The sequence below is a fragment of the Natator depressus genome, chromosome 1 (assembly GCF_965152275.1).
Source record: "Natator depressus isolate rNatDep1 chromosome 1, rNatDep2.hap1, whole genome shotgun sequence".
In the NCBI taxonomy this organism is placed as follows: Eukaryota; Metazoa; Chordata; order Testudines; family Cheloniidae; genus Natator; species Natator depressus.
In genome coordinates this window covers 17,795,633-17,813,906 of record NC_134234.1, presented here as the reverse complement: position 1 = coordinate 17,813,906, position 18,274 = coordinate 17,795,633, and the positions used below count along the sequence as shown (strand labels likewise).

Sequence of the window (18,274 nt, the reverse complement as noted above, 5' to 3'; positions counted from 1 at the left end):
CGGTGGGACCATATTATAATTGACTTTGATGGTGAAGAAATCTCAGTAATATATATATTAATATGGCCTCTGTCATAAAGGGAATCTGGAAGGAGAAATGTTATTTTACTGAGAAAGGCCTGAGCATGTATAGCACCAAATTTACTAGCATCTGTGGGACTGGAATAAGCTGCACAAGTGCAGGAAGCTGCCTAACAGCAGCAATATGTTGCTGAGGTTCATCTTTTGACTTCCTCTTCTGCTTTCTCATTGGCGCAAGTGCAGGGAGGAAACGATATTTTATACATAAGCAGACAGCTTCTTTGATAAGCCAGGACACCTTTACATATAAATCGTTTATTTTTTTTTTCATAGGTTGACACTTGAAAAGAGCCTCCTGAGGAAATGAATATAAATATACTAAGCGTTTAAAATGCATCTTGCCCCTCCGTGCAGGAAATGACAAGCCTGCGAGTGTGCCACTATAAAGCTGGTGGGGGCAGTGATCATCTATTAGCAGTTTGAATGAACAGGCAGTCACTTGAAATTCTTTGATCCCGGGTAATTAGGGAGACCTTGAATAGGAAGTGCTGACTCTTTGTGTTGAACACACATTGAGTTTAACCACTTCATTTCATAATACGTCTTTCTAGTCACTTCCTTGAAGCTTTCAAAGGGTGCTTCATCTGGAAGCTCTGTTGTTGCTTTCAAGAGCAATTGACAACTAAATGAAAATATAAAATATTCTGCTAAGAAGGAATTGTTACTATTTGCAGACCATTTACTTGCACCTTGGAAGTCTCTGGTGTAGCTGCAACACACAGGAAAGATACATCTTGTTTAGATAAAAAAGTTAAGTGGTCAAAATGTGACCAGTGTGTCAGATATATTCCTTGGTCACAATCTGTGCAAATGACCTCTTGGGGGGTGGGTTGTGTTTTGTGGAAACAACATCTGGAGATGTTTCCAGAGAAGATCCAAAAATTCTGCTCTGATTTCTTGTTGAAATGGTAGCTTGGAGCCCAACTCTTGCTTCTGGTCCTGCATAAGTTAAGGTTATCCCTGCCCAGTAGCTGCTCACATTTTTAATTTGGTACCTGTGTTGCATATGTGCCGTCTTTAAGAGTCAACCCCCACTCCACCCCTTTCTCCAAGTCCCACCCCACCTCTTCTTCATTCTGCCCTTGCCCCATTCTGCTTCCTCCCCCAAGCGTGCCCTGTCCTCACTCCTCCCCTCCTCCCCCCAGCACCTCCTGCATGCCGCTGAACAGCTGATCGCGACAGGCAGGAGGTGCTGGGAGGGAGAGAGAGGAGCTAATCCTCAGAGCTGCCAGTGGGTACTGAGCACCCATCCCCAGAGCACCAATGGAGTCGACGCCTGTGCTGTGTTGTATTCAGTTCAGTTCAGGATAGAACAAAACATGCAGGGATGTGTTATTGTCTTTGTCGCTGGTATGGAGCAGAAACCCAAGCCATGCCATGTACATGTGTGTTGTATTGTGCTGGAATGACATAGAGGCATCACATCCTGGGTATTGACCTCACCATGCGTTTATCTTTATATAAACAATGTGAGGAGTCATGATGTGCTGCATTTTCTACAGGGCCTAGTCTTGCAGTTGCCACCCTTACTCCCTACTGAGCCCTGGTCTACACTAGGACTTTAGGTCGAATTTAGCAGCGTTAAATCGATGTAAACCTGCACCTGTCCACACGATGAAGCCCTTTATTTCGACTTAAAGGGCTCTTAAAATCGATTTCCTTACTCCTCCCCGACAAGTGGATTAGCGCTTAAATCGGCCTTGCCGGGTCAAATTTGGGGTACTGTGGACACAATTCGACGGTATTGGCCTCCGGGAGCTATCCCAGAGTGCTCCATTGTGACTGCTCTGGACAGCACTCTCAACTCAGATGCACGATTGTTTGCCATTACTCTGACGCAGGAAGGGGCAACTGACGACACGGCTTACAGGGTTGGCTTACAGGGAGCTAAAATCAACAAAGGGGGTGGCTTTACATCAAGGAGTATTTCAGGCAGGACTTCATGGAGGGTTCCAATAAGAAATGGTGCACCTAAGTTATTGTTCTTATTGGAACAAGGAGGTTAGTCTGGCCTCTGATTGATACATGGCTAGATTTACCTCGCTGCACCTTCTCTGTGAGTGACTGCAGTGTGACCTAGAGGAATGAGTCCCCTAGACGGGGGGCCGAGGGGGGGGGGTTGCAAATGAGTACAAAACAAATCTGGTCTAATTCTTGTTTTGATACACTCCATCTATCTTTTACATCTTTGGCTGGCAGCAGACGGTGCAGAAGGACTGCGTGCCATCCACATCTCATAGCTGCTCGGCAGAAGATGGTACAATAGGACTGCTAGCCATCCTCATCTCTTGCCTGCCCGGCAGAAGATGATGCAATAGGACTGCTAGCAATCCGTATCACCTGCCTGCTCACCATAAGATGGTTCAATAGGACTGACTGCAGGACTAAAGAGAATGACTTGATCAAGTCACTCCAAATTTAGTCCCTGCGCCCATGTCTGCCCAGGCGCTCCTGATTGACCTCACACAGGTGACCAGGAGCACCTCGGATGACGGCTACCAGTCCTATTGCACCGTCTGCTGCCACAAGGCAATGGGTTGCTGCTGCTGTGTAGCAATGCAGTACCGCGTCTGCCAGCACCCAGGAGACATACGGTGACAGTGAGCTGAGCGGACTCCATGCTTGCCGTGGTATGGTGTCTGCACAGGTAACTCAGGAAAAAAGGCGTGAAACGATTGTCTGCCCTTGCTTTCACGGAGGGAGGGAGGGAACGGGGGCCTGACGATATGTACCCAGAACCACCCGCGACAATGTTTTAGCCCCATCAGGCATTGGGATCTCAACCCAGAATTCCAATGGGCAGCGGAGACTGCGGGAACTGTGGGATAGCTACCCACAATGCAACACTCCGGAAGTCGACTCTAGCCTCGGTACTGTAGAAGCACTCCGCCGAGTTAATGCACTTAATGCACTTAGAGCATTTTCTGTGGGGACACACACACTCGAATATATAAAACCGATTTCTAAAAAACCGACTTCTATAAATTCGACCTAATTTCGTAGTGTAGACATACCCTGGTACAGGCAGTGCCATGAGAGTCACTTGGCTCTTGATCTTCTGGCATGTTGTCAGCACACCCCTCAGAGCAAAGTAGCATTTCCCCTGAGTAAAATGTCAACAAGCACTCAGGAGAGATGTGTTTGTTTGCTTGCTTCCTTTAATGTCTGTTTTGCTGCTTTTATTCCCCTTAATCTTATGGGCCTTTTCCATGATTTATTGAAAGATTGACAAACTGGGTGATTATTTCACGTTGAAAGACTCCTTTTCATAACAACATTGAATGTCAGAAAAGTATGATTAATTCTGCAGCAGTCAATTCTTCCACTTCTTCAAAAATCATATAATTTCAGTGTAGAGAGAGAGACAGTTATTTAGATAATTACAGTCAAGTTTATCCCAGAGATAGGAGCGAAAGCAATACATTTACTTGAGTAAAAATTAGCCCTGAGTAATTTACTGGTGGAATCCAGAGTATTTGAACTTTAAAAGAAAATACCAGTTCTCACTTGAAAGGTGTAGTTGCAACAAAGGGCCAGCATGATGTTTTGGCCCAAAGGCCAGAGAGTCTGAGGAGTACATTAGAAGAGGCTACATCCAGTTCACCTCCGGAGAAGAAGAGGGAGAGAGAGAAATGGAAGACAGAAGAAGAAAGAAGGATGGATACAGAGATTGTTCTAAAAGCCTTCCCATTCCATGTTTGAGCCCCAAATTTTTTCCTGTCTGATGCCTGTCACTTCTCTTGCTCATTCCCTCCCTTACTCTTTTCTAACATGTTCCGTCTCTTAATAGTCTCATCCTCTCCCTCTCTCTCTATGTGTATTTATATAGTGGCAGGGCAAGGCCAGATGGCTATAGTAAAGTAGTGAGGAACAGGTATGTTAGCTCCAGGCTAAACAAATCTCTGGTACCATGGTAACCAAATGGCAGTTGCTCCAGGTTAATCAAGGCACCTGGGGCCAATTAAGATCCTTCTAGAAATCAGTGGAGATAGCTAGGTTGATTGGGACACCTGAAGCCAATCAGGGGCTGGCTGGAATTAGTTAAAAGCCTCCCAGTTAGTCAGTGAGGCATGCATGTCAGGATCTGTAGGAGGAAGCCGCGCTGTTGGAGGAACTAAGCAGTATAAATCCATATCAGGCTCAAGGAAGGAGGCCCTGAGGTAAAGGTGAAGGAGATATTGAGTGGGGGCTGCTTTGGGGAAGTGGCCCAGGGAATTGTACGTTTCCTATTTCCAAAAAGTCAACTTCCATAGCTGCTACTATTAGGGTCCCTGGGCTGGAGCCCAGGGTAGAGGGTGGGCCCGGGCTTTCCCCTCCCTTCCCCGATTAATCACTGAGACTGGGAGACAAGAGAGACTGTGCAAGGGAAGGTTGTGTCTCCTCACCTCCCTTGCTGGCTTATGATGAAATGGCTCAGTAAGCTGTGACCCTTGCCTCTAGAGAGAGGAAGGCTACGTGGAGGGTCACAGTGAGCCTCTGAGGGTAGCAAAAAGAAAAGGAGCACCTTAAAGACTAACCAATTTATTTGCGCATAAGCTTTCGTGAAGCATTTAGCTTCTTGCAAAAGCCTTCTCTTCCTTGAGTGCTCTTTACTTGAGTGCACCTCAATCGTCCAGTTGTCCCACTGATTGGTAGGCCACCTGCTTCTGATGTACTTTTTTTTTTTTTGCTGTTAGTTTTTATTGTCTTTTGCTAGTGGCTCTTCAAATTCATTTTGGGCCTGCCTAATTATACTTTTACACTTGATATGCCAGAGTTTATGCTCTTTTCTGTTTTCCTCAGTAGGATTTTACTTCTAACTTTTAAAGGATGCCTTTTTGTCTCTAACCGCTTCTTTCACTGTGCATTTTACCCATGGTTTTGTTTTTACTTACTGTTTTGTTTTTAGTTTGGGGTATACATTTAGTTTGAACCTATATTACGGTGTTTTAAATAGTTTCCTTGCAGCTTGCAGGCATGTCACCATCTCAGGCATTGGCACCCTGACAGCAGGATTGTCTGGCTATGTAGACTCCCTCCTCAGGCCCTATGCTACCAGCACTCCCAGCTATCTTTGAGACACCACTGACTTCCTGAGGAAACTACAGTCCATCGGTGATCTTCCTGAAAACACCATCCTGGCCACTATGGGTGTAGAAGCCCTCTACACCAGCATTCCACACAAAGATGGACTACAAGCCATCAGGAACACTATCCCCGATAATGTCACAGCAAACCTGGTGGCTGAACTTTGTGACTTTGTCCTCACCCTGTTTCACATTTGGGGGCAATGTATACCTTCAAATCAGCAGCACTGCTATGGGTACCCGCATGGCCCCACAGTATGCCAACATTTTTATGGCTGACTTAGAACAACGCTTCCTCAGCTCTCGTCCCCTAATGCCCGTACTCTGCTTGCGCTATATTGATGACATCTTCATCATCTGGACCCATGGAAAAGAAGCCCTTGAGGAATTCCACCATGATTTCAACAATTTCCATCCCACCATCAACCTCAGCCTGGACCAGTCCAGACAAGAGATCCACTTCCTGGACACTACAGTGCTCATAAGCAGTGGTCACATAAACACCACCGTATACCGGAAACCTACTGACCGCTATTCCTACCTACATGCCTCCAGCTTTCACCCAGACCACACCACATGATCCATTGTCTACAGCCAAGCTCTACGATACAACCGCATTTGCTCCAACCCCTCAGACAAACACCTACAAGATATCTATCAAGCATTCTTACAACTACAATACCCACCTGTTGAAGTGAAGAAACAGATTGACAGAGCCAGAAGAGTTCCCAGAAGTCACCTTCTAAAGGACAGGCCCAACAAAGAAAATAACAGAACGCCACTAGCCGTCACCTTCAGCCCTCAACTAAAACCTCTCCAATGCATTATCAAGGATCTACAACCTATCCTGAAGGACGACCCATCACTCTCACAAATCTTGGGAGACAGGCCAGTCCTTGCCTACAGACAGCCCCCCCAACCTGAAGCAAATACTCACCAGCAACCACACACCACACAACAGAACCACTAACCCAGGAACCTATCCTTGCAACAAAGCCTGTTGCCAACTGTGCCCACATATCTATTCAGGGGACACTATCATAGGGCCTAATCACATCAGCCACACTATCAGAGGCTCGTTCACCTGCACATCTACCAATATGATATATGCCATCATGTGCCAGCAATGCCCCTCTGCCATGTACATTGGTCAAACTGGACAGTCTCTACGTAAAAGAATAAATGGACACAAATCAGATGTCAAGAATTATAACATTCATAAACCAGTCGGAGAACACTTCAATCTCTCTGGTCACTCAATTTCTGACCTCAAAGTGACTATCCTTCAATAAAAAAACTTCGAAAACAGACTCCAACGAGAGACTGCTAAATTGGAATTAATTTGCAAATTGGATACAATTAACTTAGGCTTGAATAGAGACTGGGAGTGGTTGAGTCATTATACTAAGTGAAACTATTTCCCCTTGCTTATTCCTCCCTCCCTCCCCCCCACTGTTCCTCAGACGTTCTTGTTAACTCCTGGAAATGTGCTGGAAATGGCCCACCTTGATTATCACTTCAAAAGGTTTTCTCTCCCCCCACCCCACTCTCCTGCTGGTAATAGCTTATCTTAAGTGATCACTCTCCTTACAGTGTATATTTTTTCATGGTCTGTGTGTATATGTAAAATCTCCTCACTTTCCACTTTATGCATCCGATGAAGTGAGCTGCAGCTCACGAAAGCTTATGCTCAAATAAGTTAGTCTCTAAGGTGCCACAAGTACTCCTTTTCTTTTTGCAAATACAGACTAACACGGCTGCTACTCTGAAACTCTTGTGACTGTTCCTTGTAATTTTCATTTAACTAGCTTCCTAATTTTTCTGTATTTCCTCTTTTTTTGAAGTTAAATGCTACTGTGGTGGGTTTCTTTGGTATTTCCTCACCTCCAAGGATGTTAAATTTAATTATATTACGTTTGCTATTATGAAGCAGTTCAGCTCTTTTCTCGTCTTCGACCAGATCCTGTGCTCCACTTAGGGCTAAATCAAGAATTGGCTCTTCTCTTGTGGGTTGCATAACTAGCTGTTCCAAGAAGTAGCCATTTGTGGTGTTCAGAAATTTTTTCTCTGCATCGTGTCCTGAGGTGACATGTACCCACTTAATATAGGGATAGTTGAAATCTCCATTATTGTTGGGTTTTCTGTTTTAACAGCTTCTCTAATCTCTCTAGGCATTTCACATTGTCACCATCCTGATCAGGTGGTCAGTAGCATATTCCTACTGCTTTACTCTTATTAGTCAAGCATGGAATTTCTATCCATGGAGATTCGATGGTACAGTTGGATTCATTTAAGATTTTGAATCTATGCTTTCTTTCATATATAATGCCACTCCCCCACCAACCTAACCTACTCTATCATTCCTATATATTTGGCTCAGGCAAAGTGAAATGTAAGGCAGAATACAAATGCAGAGCATTTGGCTGGGATTTTCAAGGGGACTATGGGAATTAGGCATCCAAATCCCACTGGATTTCAGTGGGAGTGGGGTGCCTAACACTCTTACACTCCTTTGAAAATCGAGACCACTGTTCCGCCTCCTATTATCATTATTAGTATTTATTCATTGTTCCCATTGATCCTCTGTATATTCTGAGAAACGCTTTTTTAATCATTCAGGGCCAAATCCTGACAGAGTTGTAATTTTTTTATGCATTCATTGGCTTTGGTGGGAGTTTTCTCTGAATAAGGAATGACCAAACGGGGAGGCATGGCTTCAGGGGTCTGACTCTCAGAGAACAGTGCAGGAAGTAGCACAAGTTTGTGAGCCTACAGTGTAAATGCACTTTGCAAGTCCCCCTTTAAACACAATGGAAAGCAGCTGATGTCTTCAGCCATAGCCTTTGAATTGGGCCTTAATTTCAGACATCGTAATTGATTGGTTTGGTTATTTATTACACTTACCTTGCCAGCTTGGGCAAGTCAACAATCTAATAAAGGGCAGCAGTGTGGTTTTCACTGTTCTGCTGACTTCTGTGGTTTCTGGGGGTCTCTTACGCTTCACTAAACATGTCTTGTCTTGTCTTCTCCCTGTAATCTATCACAATCATCTGCCTCTTTCTGCTAACTCCCTCACTCCATCAACCTTTCCCAAGAGATGTCTGTTTTGTTGACCCTGTGAATTGCTATCCTTCTTTGTCTTTTTATCTTAAATGTTATTCCAGGTTCTCTTTTCTCTGCTCTGCTGAGGATGATTTTTTGCCTGTTTTGTTTTGCTGTGTCGTAAGACAATGGCCGTAATGGAAACATATCCATAAGACCGTGCCTCTTAAAAGCAAACTTTGAACCTCTTTACCACTTTCTTGGGCTTTACAACAACAGACAATGAAGCTCACAGCCATAGAGAAGAGCAATGTCATAGGAATAATGCTGTGCAGAAAAGGGATGCTATTGTATAGAACAAAAATGATGAGCCAGCATCGTCAGTTCCACCATCATTCTACTTCATTTGAAAGGTAGCATTTTTCAACTAATTTCAACTGAGAAATAAAAGAACACCAGCTGAAGATTCATGCTACTGGCCTCTCTTAAATGAGTGTGACGCTAGTGCCTACGAGCCCACAGACACATCACCGCTGCATTTTGGCATTAATTGGCACTCTTCCTGGCATAGTCAGCAGAGTAGCCAAGGCTTGAAAGGGCCATGGAGACCGAACTCCTTGCCACCTAGAGGCACCCCTTCAGAACAGGGTTGAGGCTTGCTGCAGGCGTGGTGATAAGGAAGCTTGCGCTGCCACTGTGTGTGTGCTGTTACCTGTTCAGTGGATTTCAGCATCCAGGCAACTTTCACCAGCACTTATTTCATTTAAAAGTAGAGGATTTCATTTTAAAACTTAAGCATAATGGGCCATCTGCCTCCCTGGTGTGTCTTGATCTATGGCATTGGGGTTGAGCTGGTCTAGTGAGCACATACACTGTATTCCCCCCTCCCCACTAGTATTTCAATTCCAAGAAAAAACAGAAGAGTTTTTTTAACTATGCAAAATGTAACCAAAGCTTCTCAAAAGCACATGCCACCTGGCTTCCTAGGCAGTGGAAGCTAAATGCTAGTGCACTGAATGGTACATTTTAATGACTGTTAATTGCACTGTGCTCTTTTAATATCCAGGAGCCTTCAGTATTAGAGCATTTATTGAACATCCCATTTGGGGGGAGAGGGAAATTGTCAAGATGGAACGTTCACTGTGAGAGCCACGTCTCGCATCTTGCTGAGCAGAAAAAAGCCAGAGAAAATGTCAGCCATGGGTTCAGATTGACCTGGAGACGAAGAACATCAGGAGTCTCAGCTTCTTTTATGGCTTCACTTTGCGTTTAGGAACCATTAACATTTCAAAGCGTATGATTGTGTCTGTTGTCCATGGTTTCAAGACCCTATTCTTTACCCTGTTTTTTACCCAGAAGGCCTTTGCATCAATTTAGTGAACAACAAGATTGAATTTCCTTTCTTTGTGCTGCTCTCAAAACATTTAAACAACAGTGTGCATCAACAGTTATAAATATCCCACTGAGATTTACAAACCTAAAACATCCATTGCTGTTATTACTTGACATTTCAGCAAGAAGGTGGCCTTTATGGGAGAGCAAATGAGAGGCGGAATCTTCCTCCAGCTTCCAACATCATAAAGTTTTGGTATTTGTAAAATAGTAATAATAATCACATAATCACATGGTGAGATATTATGATTTCATGAGAAAGAACTTGAATCAGAGCCAGTTTCTAAAGCAAACGCAGATTTTCTATGTCAGTTTCAAGTAGAGTCTTATGGTTGGTGATATTTCCTATTTTATTTGAGGGAAAATCTGTGTTAACTAATAGCAAAAGCTGACTTTTTAATGAAGGCCTCTATGATAACTCTTCATTTCTAAAAGACTTTCCAGCCAAGGACCTAAAAGTACCGTACTTTACGAACATGCATGAACTAAGCTTCGTACCATCTATCAGAGGCAGATAAACATTAATATTTCCCTTTCATAGATGGGGAAACTAGACAATTCTTTCCGAGGTTTCGGGCTCATGGGTCTTGCCCACGTTTTCAGGGTCTAATGGATTGCAGTATTTGGGGTTGGGAAGGAATTTTCCCCCGGTCAGATTGGCAGAGACATAAGAATATAAGAATGGCCATACTGGGTAAGACCAAAGGTCCATCCAGCCCAGTATTCTGTCTTCTGACAGTGGACAATGCCAGGTGCCCCAGAGGGAATGAACAGAACAGGTAAGCATCAAGTGATCCATTCCCTGGGGGATTTTTGTCCTCCTCTGCATCATGGGGCATGGGTCACTTTCAGGTTTAAACCAGTGTAAATGGTGGATTCTTCTCTGAGTGAGGCTCGCTAGTGTATTCTACTGTATGGCACATGATTCTCTGTCACTTGAAGTCTTTAAATCATGATTTGAGGACCTCAGTAACTCAGCCAGAGGTTAGCAGCTCTGTTAAAGAGTGGGTGGGTGAGGTTCTGTGGCCTGCAAAGTGCAGGAGGTCAGACTAGATGATCATGATGGTCTCCTCTGTCCTTAAAGTTTGTGTGTCTATAAGGCATTAAATAACCTGTTGCCTTGCCCAGGGACACGCACAAAATCAGTGTGCAAGGAAGCCTCAGCAGTTCCTGGCTTCCAGTCAGTCGCTCATGTTTGTAGAACAAGGTATTCTGCTTCCATAATCTTTTCAATGTGCCCAAAACAATGCTCACTTCTTCAGCTTAGCTTTCTCACAATTATTATCCATAATAAATGAATTCCTACTGGGAGACAGCGAGAGAGAAGGAAATAATGACCCTTAAGTGTATCTTAATTAGTAGGAATTCAAATACTGTGGCAATACGCATGGTATAAGGCAGGAAGGATGGTCTGCTGGAGAGAGCACTAGTTTTGTACTTAGATCTCCGTTCAGTTCCTCACTCAGCCACAGATGACCTCTGTGAACTTGGGCAAATCACTTCATCTACACTGTGCCTCAATTCCTCATCAATGAAAGGAGGATAATATTTTCCTATCTCATGCAATGTTGTGAGGATAAAATCCATTAATAATTGTGAGGTGCTCAGATACTATGATGGTGGGGGCCATGGAAGTACATAAATACATAATGGATAAGCAGATTGATATCTAAGGCTCTCTGAAAGTTCTTGTCATCCATACTTGGGCTCCTTGATTTTTTTACCGTACCCTTATGTAGCATTTCTGGAGAAACGCATGTTCCCCCTTTAAATCAAAACCACATGCCAATCTGTGCTAAGTTTCCTGTTTGAATCAACAGCTATATCTGCAGCTTTCCTGTTAGTAAAGTTGCATGTGTGCCTGCATAAAAATGTCCTGGTTTTGAACACAGCCCTGAGTCTCTCCTTTCTGATAGGGAGTTTATATGAGTTTTTCTTTCTTAATAGATTCATTAGGATTTTGATAACAAATCCAGTCCCTCTTTACGTGGTAAAGTGGGAATCCTAATTTCACTCAGCTTAGTTATCTTCCATTACCTGTTAGTGTGTGACACTCCTGTTCATGCTAGAAGATGTCCTACTTGATTATGAAATAGAAGAAAGTGATAATTTTGCTATGTATGTCCAAACTACTTGTTTTAAAAGAGCTGTTCAGATGCCTTTTCAATCCACTTGAAATGGATCCTTTCCAATGTAAAGACTTTATAAACCCGGCACTCATCATTGGGATGTTCGACAAACTTGAACATATTTTTATAAATAAAATGATATCTATAGGCAGTGAGAATGTGCTGTTCTCATCCTCTTTGTTTATGTTAAATAGCTCTGATGTTAATATCACTGTATAGTTTCTTGGAGAAACTATTTTGTGAAATAGGAGTTGCTCTCTTAATAGGAAAATGTCATTACAAGTGCATTGAATATCGAATCATTTTGCCGTTGAGTGCCTGAAGGTAAACTGGATGGTGATTAAATATGAAATGTTTATGTTGGGGAAGAAAGGAATGATACAGGAAGCCACATTGTTTTCCTTCACGTTTTCAGGGGGCGTGTCGTAATTGCATAAGCATGCCTCTCTCCATACACGTGTTTGCTTTTTAAGTGTTCTGTCATGTTCCTTAACTTTCCTCTCCTTTCTGTAATTTTGTGGAACAGATTCATACACTGGATGGCCTTGTGCAATCCCAGAAGCCTACAACAAGCTGAGTCCTGGACTCATGCAAATCCAGTTGGTGTTACTCACTTTTAAACCCCCAGGATGATTAGCAGAAAGCTGGAATTGTACCAGCGAGAGCTCGGTCACATGAATTTGCACTCAATCCACATACAACTAAGACCGTAACAATAACAGAATGAATTATATGTGGCAGACCTCTAAACCACTTACTCAGTCAAAATTCCCACCGTCTCTCCCTGTATAAGGACTGAATAAAAAAATTATTAAGGGCCTGGAGAATAGCTTGTGAATACAACAATGCACAGCAAAGGCTCAGTTTCTCTGGATTTATTGGTGCATAAGTAAATATAACATTCCCTTCTTCTTAAGTGTTGTCCCTAAAACTGCTCACTGAATTTTCATCCCAACTTCAGGTGTATTCTGAGACCTGGGGTCCAATTCTCTTCTCACACTGGCATAAATCAGGAGCAATTCCACTAAAGTCAACAGTGCTAGACTAGTGTGAAACTAGTGTGAGAGGGGACCCAGGCCAAAGAAATTGTCATGTTCTTGATGGTATTGCAGAACCAGTGTGGGCTGTCCAATAACATAAATCCCATGCTTTTCTTTTTAGCAGCGATTAGTATAAAGCAGTAGGGTGAGAGTCTACCAAGTGCCCCTACAGTTACGAAGCTCTCCCCAGCAGAAAAAGATGACTTTTCTCATTGCTCACTACAGCCATGCACCTGTTTGGCCTAAACTGGCACCTGCAGCCGATGGAAGGGCAGATGTATGAGATCACGGAAGACACAGCCAGCAGTTGGCCAGTGCCAACGGACGTCTCCTTATATCCCTCGGGGGGCACAGGGTTAGAGTTACCTGACAGGAAAGGCAAAGGATCCAGTGAAGGTATGGTTGGTGTGTTTCCATGTTGTGAGTCCTCTGTGTCTGCCTTTAAACTCCAGCCATCCAGTGTCATACTCCATCACCCCCATACCGCCTTTCTTGCAGCACCATAATCTGGTGCTTTTCCAGTCTTTCATGTCTAGAGCTAGTAGTTGTCAGTTATGTTTCCAGATGTCACATCCTTTTAATGTCCATTAACATGATTATAAGGTGTATGTCCTCAGCAAACCTATGAGGCCATTCTCAAGGAGGGGATATTGACACCACATCTCATATGGGTACAGTATTCCACCACAAAAGCCCTGCTTCATGTCATCTATGGGCTATATTCCTGAGAAACCATGTTCATGTCTTAAGAACTAAAGTGATGCCTTGAAGATTATCACTGTGCTTTCTCTACAGCAATACAACAGTGTTTATCCTAGTATTTCTTTTGGTTACTAGTTGGCATTGTTGTGGGTACCAAAATAGTCATTAAAAGTTGTTGGCATTGCAAGCTTTGGCATTGTGAAGATGGCCATGTACCCTCAAGGAAAGCCAAATGAAGGGCCTAATCCTGCAAAGTCTGCATAGTGCTGACAGCCTTCAAGTCCCACTGAAGTTAGAGGCGCTGAGCCTGCTCAGAACTATGCAGAATCAGGGTCTAATTTAAAAAACACTACACTATTCCACAAGCAAGCAAGGGTTTTGCAACTTTGTGTTTTCAATGGAGGCATCAGTGCCAGAAATACCTACGGGGTCTGCAAAGCACAGGGTTTTCATCACTCTAAGATTCATGTAGGGGAGATGAAGAAATGAGGAATTCACCTTTGAATTTAATAAAGCTCTTTATGCTGCACCGTCTTTTCTTCAAATTTCAGTGACCATGAGATCAAAAATCTCTCATTCCAGTAGAATTGGTGGAGTTGTAGTTGCGGGGGGGTGGAGGGGGGAGGAGAGGGGAGGCAAGGAATGTGGGCCTGATCCAAAGCCCAGTGAAATTGATGGAAGTCTTTCCACTGATTTCAATGGGCTTGGGATCAGGCCTTATATAAGTAAGCTTATTTGGCATCTGTTAATTACAGAAATTTTACTTAATGGGATTATCTGTCTTTTTGAATGCAAACAAAGGCCAGAGTTACACATGCCTTAAAGCAACAAAGTTACTAATGACTGGTCAGTGTCAAATGAAATTATTACAATGTAAATCAATTAATCCAGAACTGTAGGACCCTGGACAAAGCTTGCTAGACAATGTAGTGAACTATTGAATGTTTCTGCATTCAACAAGTCCTCACGATAAAATTTATTTTTCTTTTGTCTTCTGTTTAAATTGCTATGTTCAAATCCCTATACACTGCATTTGATCTCTGCCTTCCCTATTCAAAGATCAAAATTAAAATGATATATCTAATAATCAAGGGGCCAAATCAAAGGTCTTTCCTGAGTTTTCTCAGTCCTTCTCAGCGAAACCCCCTCTGAAATCAAAAGGAGTTTTGTCTGAATAGGAGTGTGGATCTCTCTCTCTCTCTCTCTGTATATACATACATGCGTATGTATATGCTCTCACAGTCTGTCGGCTTTTCTGCACTGGGGAGGTTTACTTAGAGGGGGGGTCTCTGAGGACTACTGTAGGTAGAGAGCTGTGCAGAGCCTCAGTGTGATCTTCTTGCATGTCTTGGGGAACCTGTGGGCGTGATCTGCTCCTGATTAAAAATTAAATGAAGACCTTGGTATGTGTCTCTACAGGGGTGACTATGTCCACCCCTGAAATGCAGCCACCTGTGCAGGGCGGTAACATGGTAGTTACCAGTCTGTGCTAGCAGTGTTACACGACAGCTTTTCTAAATAAGAAGGTATATCACTGGAGTTATGAAAATTGACTGAAAAGTATCCTCAGAGAGACTACCTTTCCTATGGTGGAATTGGCTGGTTGGGGCTAACCTTTCCTTTGTGCTGAAATGAATTTGGTATTGCTAGCTGTAGGCAGTTACCAGCTCCAGTCTGTCTCCAGTCCAGCAAAGCACTTTAGCATGTGCTTAAGTCCATCCCTGTTCAGCAAATATAAGCTTCTGCTTAAGTGCCATTGAACTCAGTGACGTTTCAGCATGTGCTTAAGGGCTTTGATGGATCAGGGTGCTTTACTGAATCAAAGCCTGTATCAGAACTATAATCAAACTCAGTTGGGCTCAAAAATGAAACAGTTCATTTTGATAACTGAATAAATTATGAATAGTTGCTACGGAAACTAAAGTGTTGCATGTGCAAGGTAATGTGTTGGAAGAGCAAAGTAATTGGCAGCACAATTAGGAATTCAGAGCTGAAATTAATTTTGCTTCAAGTTAGTTAGATAAAGTTTCGGATTAGAAATTGTACTGAAATGGCATTCTTATTTGCGTTTCTTTCTGGATAGCCAGTTCTCAGGGCCTGATCCGATTCTGGTTGGCGCCATTGACAACTCCTGTTGATGTCAATGGGCGACATTTACTCCTGTGCGGAAAATCTTGCTCTGAACTTTTGCACTGGGGTAAATCTCACCCAGTGGGGACATGAAGCAGCTGCTTTGACTAGCTCCAGAAAGAAAGTACATCAGATCTTTTCGTATATATAACTGACAGTCAAGAAAAGACATGTATCTGAAATCTTCACAGTTATTTCTGTGGAATGGCCATTTTTGCCTCAAACACAGAACTGTTTTTTTTTTCTTTTCTTCATTTGAGCAAGCACCGCTCACTCTACTACAAGGAATCCATTTTTTCTGAGGTATCTACTGCACAGCAGCATTTAGTATTTTAAACTCACCCTGCCTCATTTGTTGATATAAGATCTTCATTAATGACCAGTCAGAAAGAACACCATGTGCTTTGACTTTCCATTTTGAATTCCATGTGTGTATCAAACACATCAGTAATAATCCAGAAATGTATCTTTGATGTGGACCAGAACAAATGAAGTCTTTGTATCTTTTTCTAGCTTCTCGTAGCTCTCTTTGCATCCCATGCCAATAGAATAGGAAGTTTTGAAAGAGAGCCTTTCACACACAAACTGTCTATCTTAAGACTGACAGTATCCTGAAAAATGACTTTTAGGAGTCACGCAAATTCTAATAATCCAATTTACAAAATAAAACTCATGGAATTAAACTAATTTGATCTCAGTTGTATTATTCTATGTTATTTGCAGTGTTGCAAATGGTTTAATTATAATTTCCTATTCCCCCAAAATGCCTCTGTTAATCTTGATTTGAAAACACGGATAAATAAGGAGTCTAGACTTTTCCTTGTTCCTTCGAGTGGAAAGGACAAAACTAAATTAGGTGTTGATAACAATAGAAGATCCATGTTTCTGTGAATGTGATTTTATTCCTTTCAAAATCAGACTTTTATTAATGAACTTTATATAACAGTGTTTCTGAAAAATAATAATGATAATGAGGCATACGTGTTCCATAAGGTTCCAATCCAACAAAGCCTTAAGTACATGCTTAACTTTAAGCAGGAGTAGTTTCATTGGGACTGAAACTTAAGCATGTGCTTAATAGCTTTCTTGGATTAAAAAATTAAATGCAAACTCATCTCCATAATAAAGATAGAAACAGCTTTGGGTGCTTTTTAATGTTAACATGAATTTTAACTTTTTTATCTATTTTTAATTAAGATGACATTTTTACAGTTTGAACCTGATGCTTCTGCTGCGGAGTTTACATTAGGATGATGATATATGGAGAAATTTAACATTTAAATGGATTTTTATTATTTAAAACAGCAAAATATTTTATTTAATTGCCCTATCAACCACCAATTCAGCATTAAATGTGCATTGTGAGGGTATTTGTTGAGAATTCGTAATGGGTAGGAGGACATTGTAGTTTCTTATTCCCCAAATGCAGAGTATATTATTTAAAAAAAAAAAAAAAAGTTCCTACAAACGTGATTTTGTTACAAATGACTTCATATTCCTGAAAGATTCTTTCTCATTTTGTTAGAATCATTTGAATCTGTGAAACATACAGTAATGGGTTTTAATAGCAAAGAGATGAAATAGTAGGTTGATTTGAATATCTAAGGTAATAAAGACAGCCTATGATGGTCCACGTGGTGTTCTCTTGGCTCCTAATTGTTCCTATAAAAGCTGAAATCTGGGAGGTAATGGTAACATATACTTTTCAAATGCAAGTGTGTTTAATTATAAAATAAAGGCAGCCTCCTAAGCGATGACATTTTTCATCTCTGTCTCTTTTCCTGTTTTGCTGTAATTTCAGGCGAAGCAGTGTGGGCCAGTGATTAAAGCAAAGGCCTGGGAGTCAGCAGTCCTGGGGTTTTATTTCCCTCTCTGACCCTAATTAACTGTGCTTCCCTTGGGTCCCCATTTTCCAAAGTGCCCATAATTCTGAGAGCTTAAGCGTATGGCTACCCAGCTTGAGATGCCTACGGCCTGATATCTAGAGGTGCCGAGCATCCTGTTGACTTCATTTGGAAGTGTAGGTGCTTGGCACCTCTGGATATCAGCCCAAAGTGTTTCAAGGTGGGCGCCCAAACTCGGTAGACTCTTTCAGAAATGATGCCTTAATCGTTGTGTCTCAATTTTCCCATCTGTAAAACAGGGATAATAATCATAACCCACTCCACAGAGTTGTTTTGAAATCTAATAAAAACACCTTTGAGTTCTTAAATGAGAGACACTGTAGAAGTGCAGCATATTATGGTCCCCTATCTTTGCTGAATGTCCCCCCTTCATTTAGGTGTTTTATATTGGGGATGCCATCCCAAGCATCCCCACAATTGCCAACCATTAATTTAGCAGTGAATTTTACTTTTAGTTTTCCCCCTGCATAATTCACCGTCACTTAAACAGATGTTCTTGACATAGTCATCTGACTCCATGGTGCATGGGAAACTCACAATCACTACATTTTTTGATAATATAATAATTACTTTCTCCATAAATAACATAAATTAACAATGTGATGTGATGTAAGATTTATTTTTAACATTAACATGTAATTTAACAAGCTCTGTTGTTATGATTTAAGCAGAGGGCCATTTGGGAATCCATGTTGCTCTTCCAAGATACATGTTTTCATTAGAAAGATGGAGCGTAGCCAGGAGTAATCCTATCCATTTTTCTTTCATAGTCATAAAGACTTGATGCA

General features: G+C 42.1%; 1 protein-coding gene across 2 annotated transcripts in view; it reads left to right on the top strand.

Moving 5' to 3' along the window:
* The window catches only part of TENM4 (teneurin transmembrane protein 4), a 2,219,108-nt gene that overhangs the window by 1,997,610 nt on the left and 203,224 nt on the right, over positions 1-18,274 (top strand). For both annotated transcript variants that reach the window (XM_074955672.1, XM_074955678.1), the window contains one exon: positions 12,976-13,146. In XM_074955672.1, the coding sequence (XP_074811773.1) occupies positions 12,976-13,146 (171 nt within the window). The remainder of the gene's footprint in view (positions 1-12,975; positions 13,147-18,274) is intronic.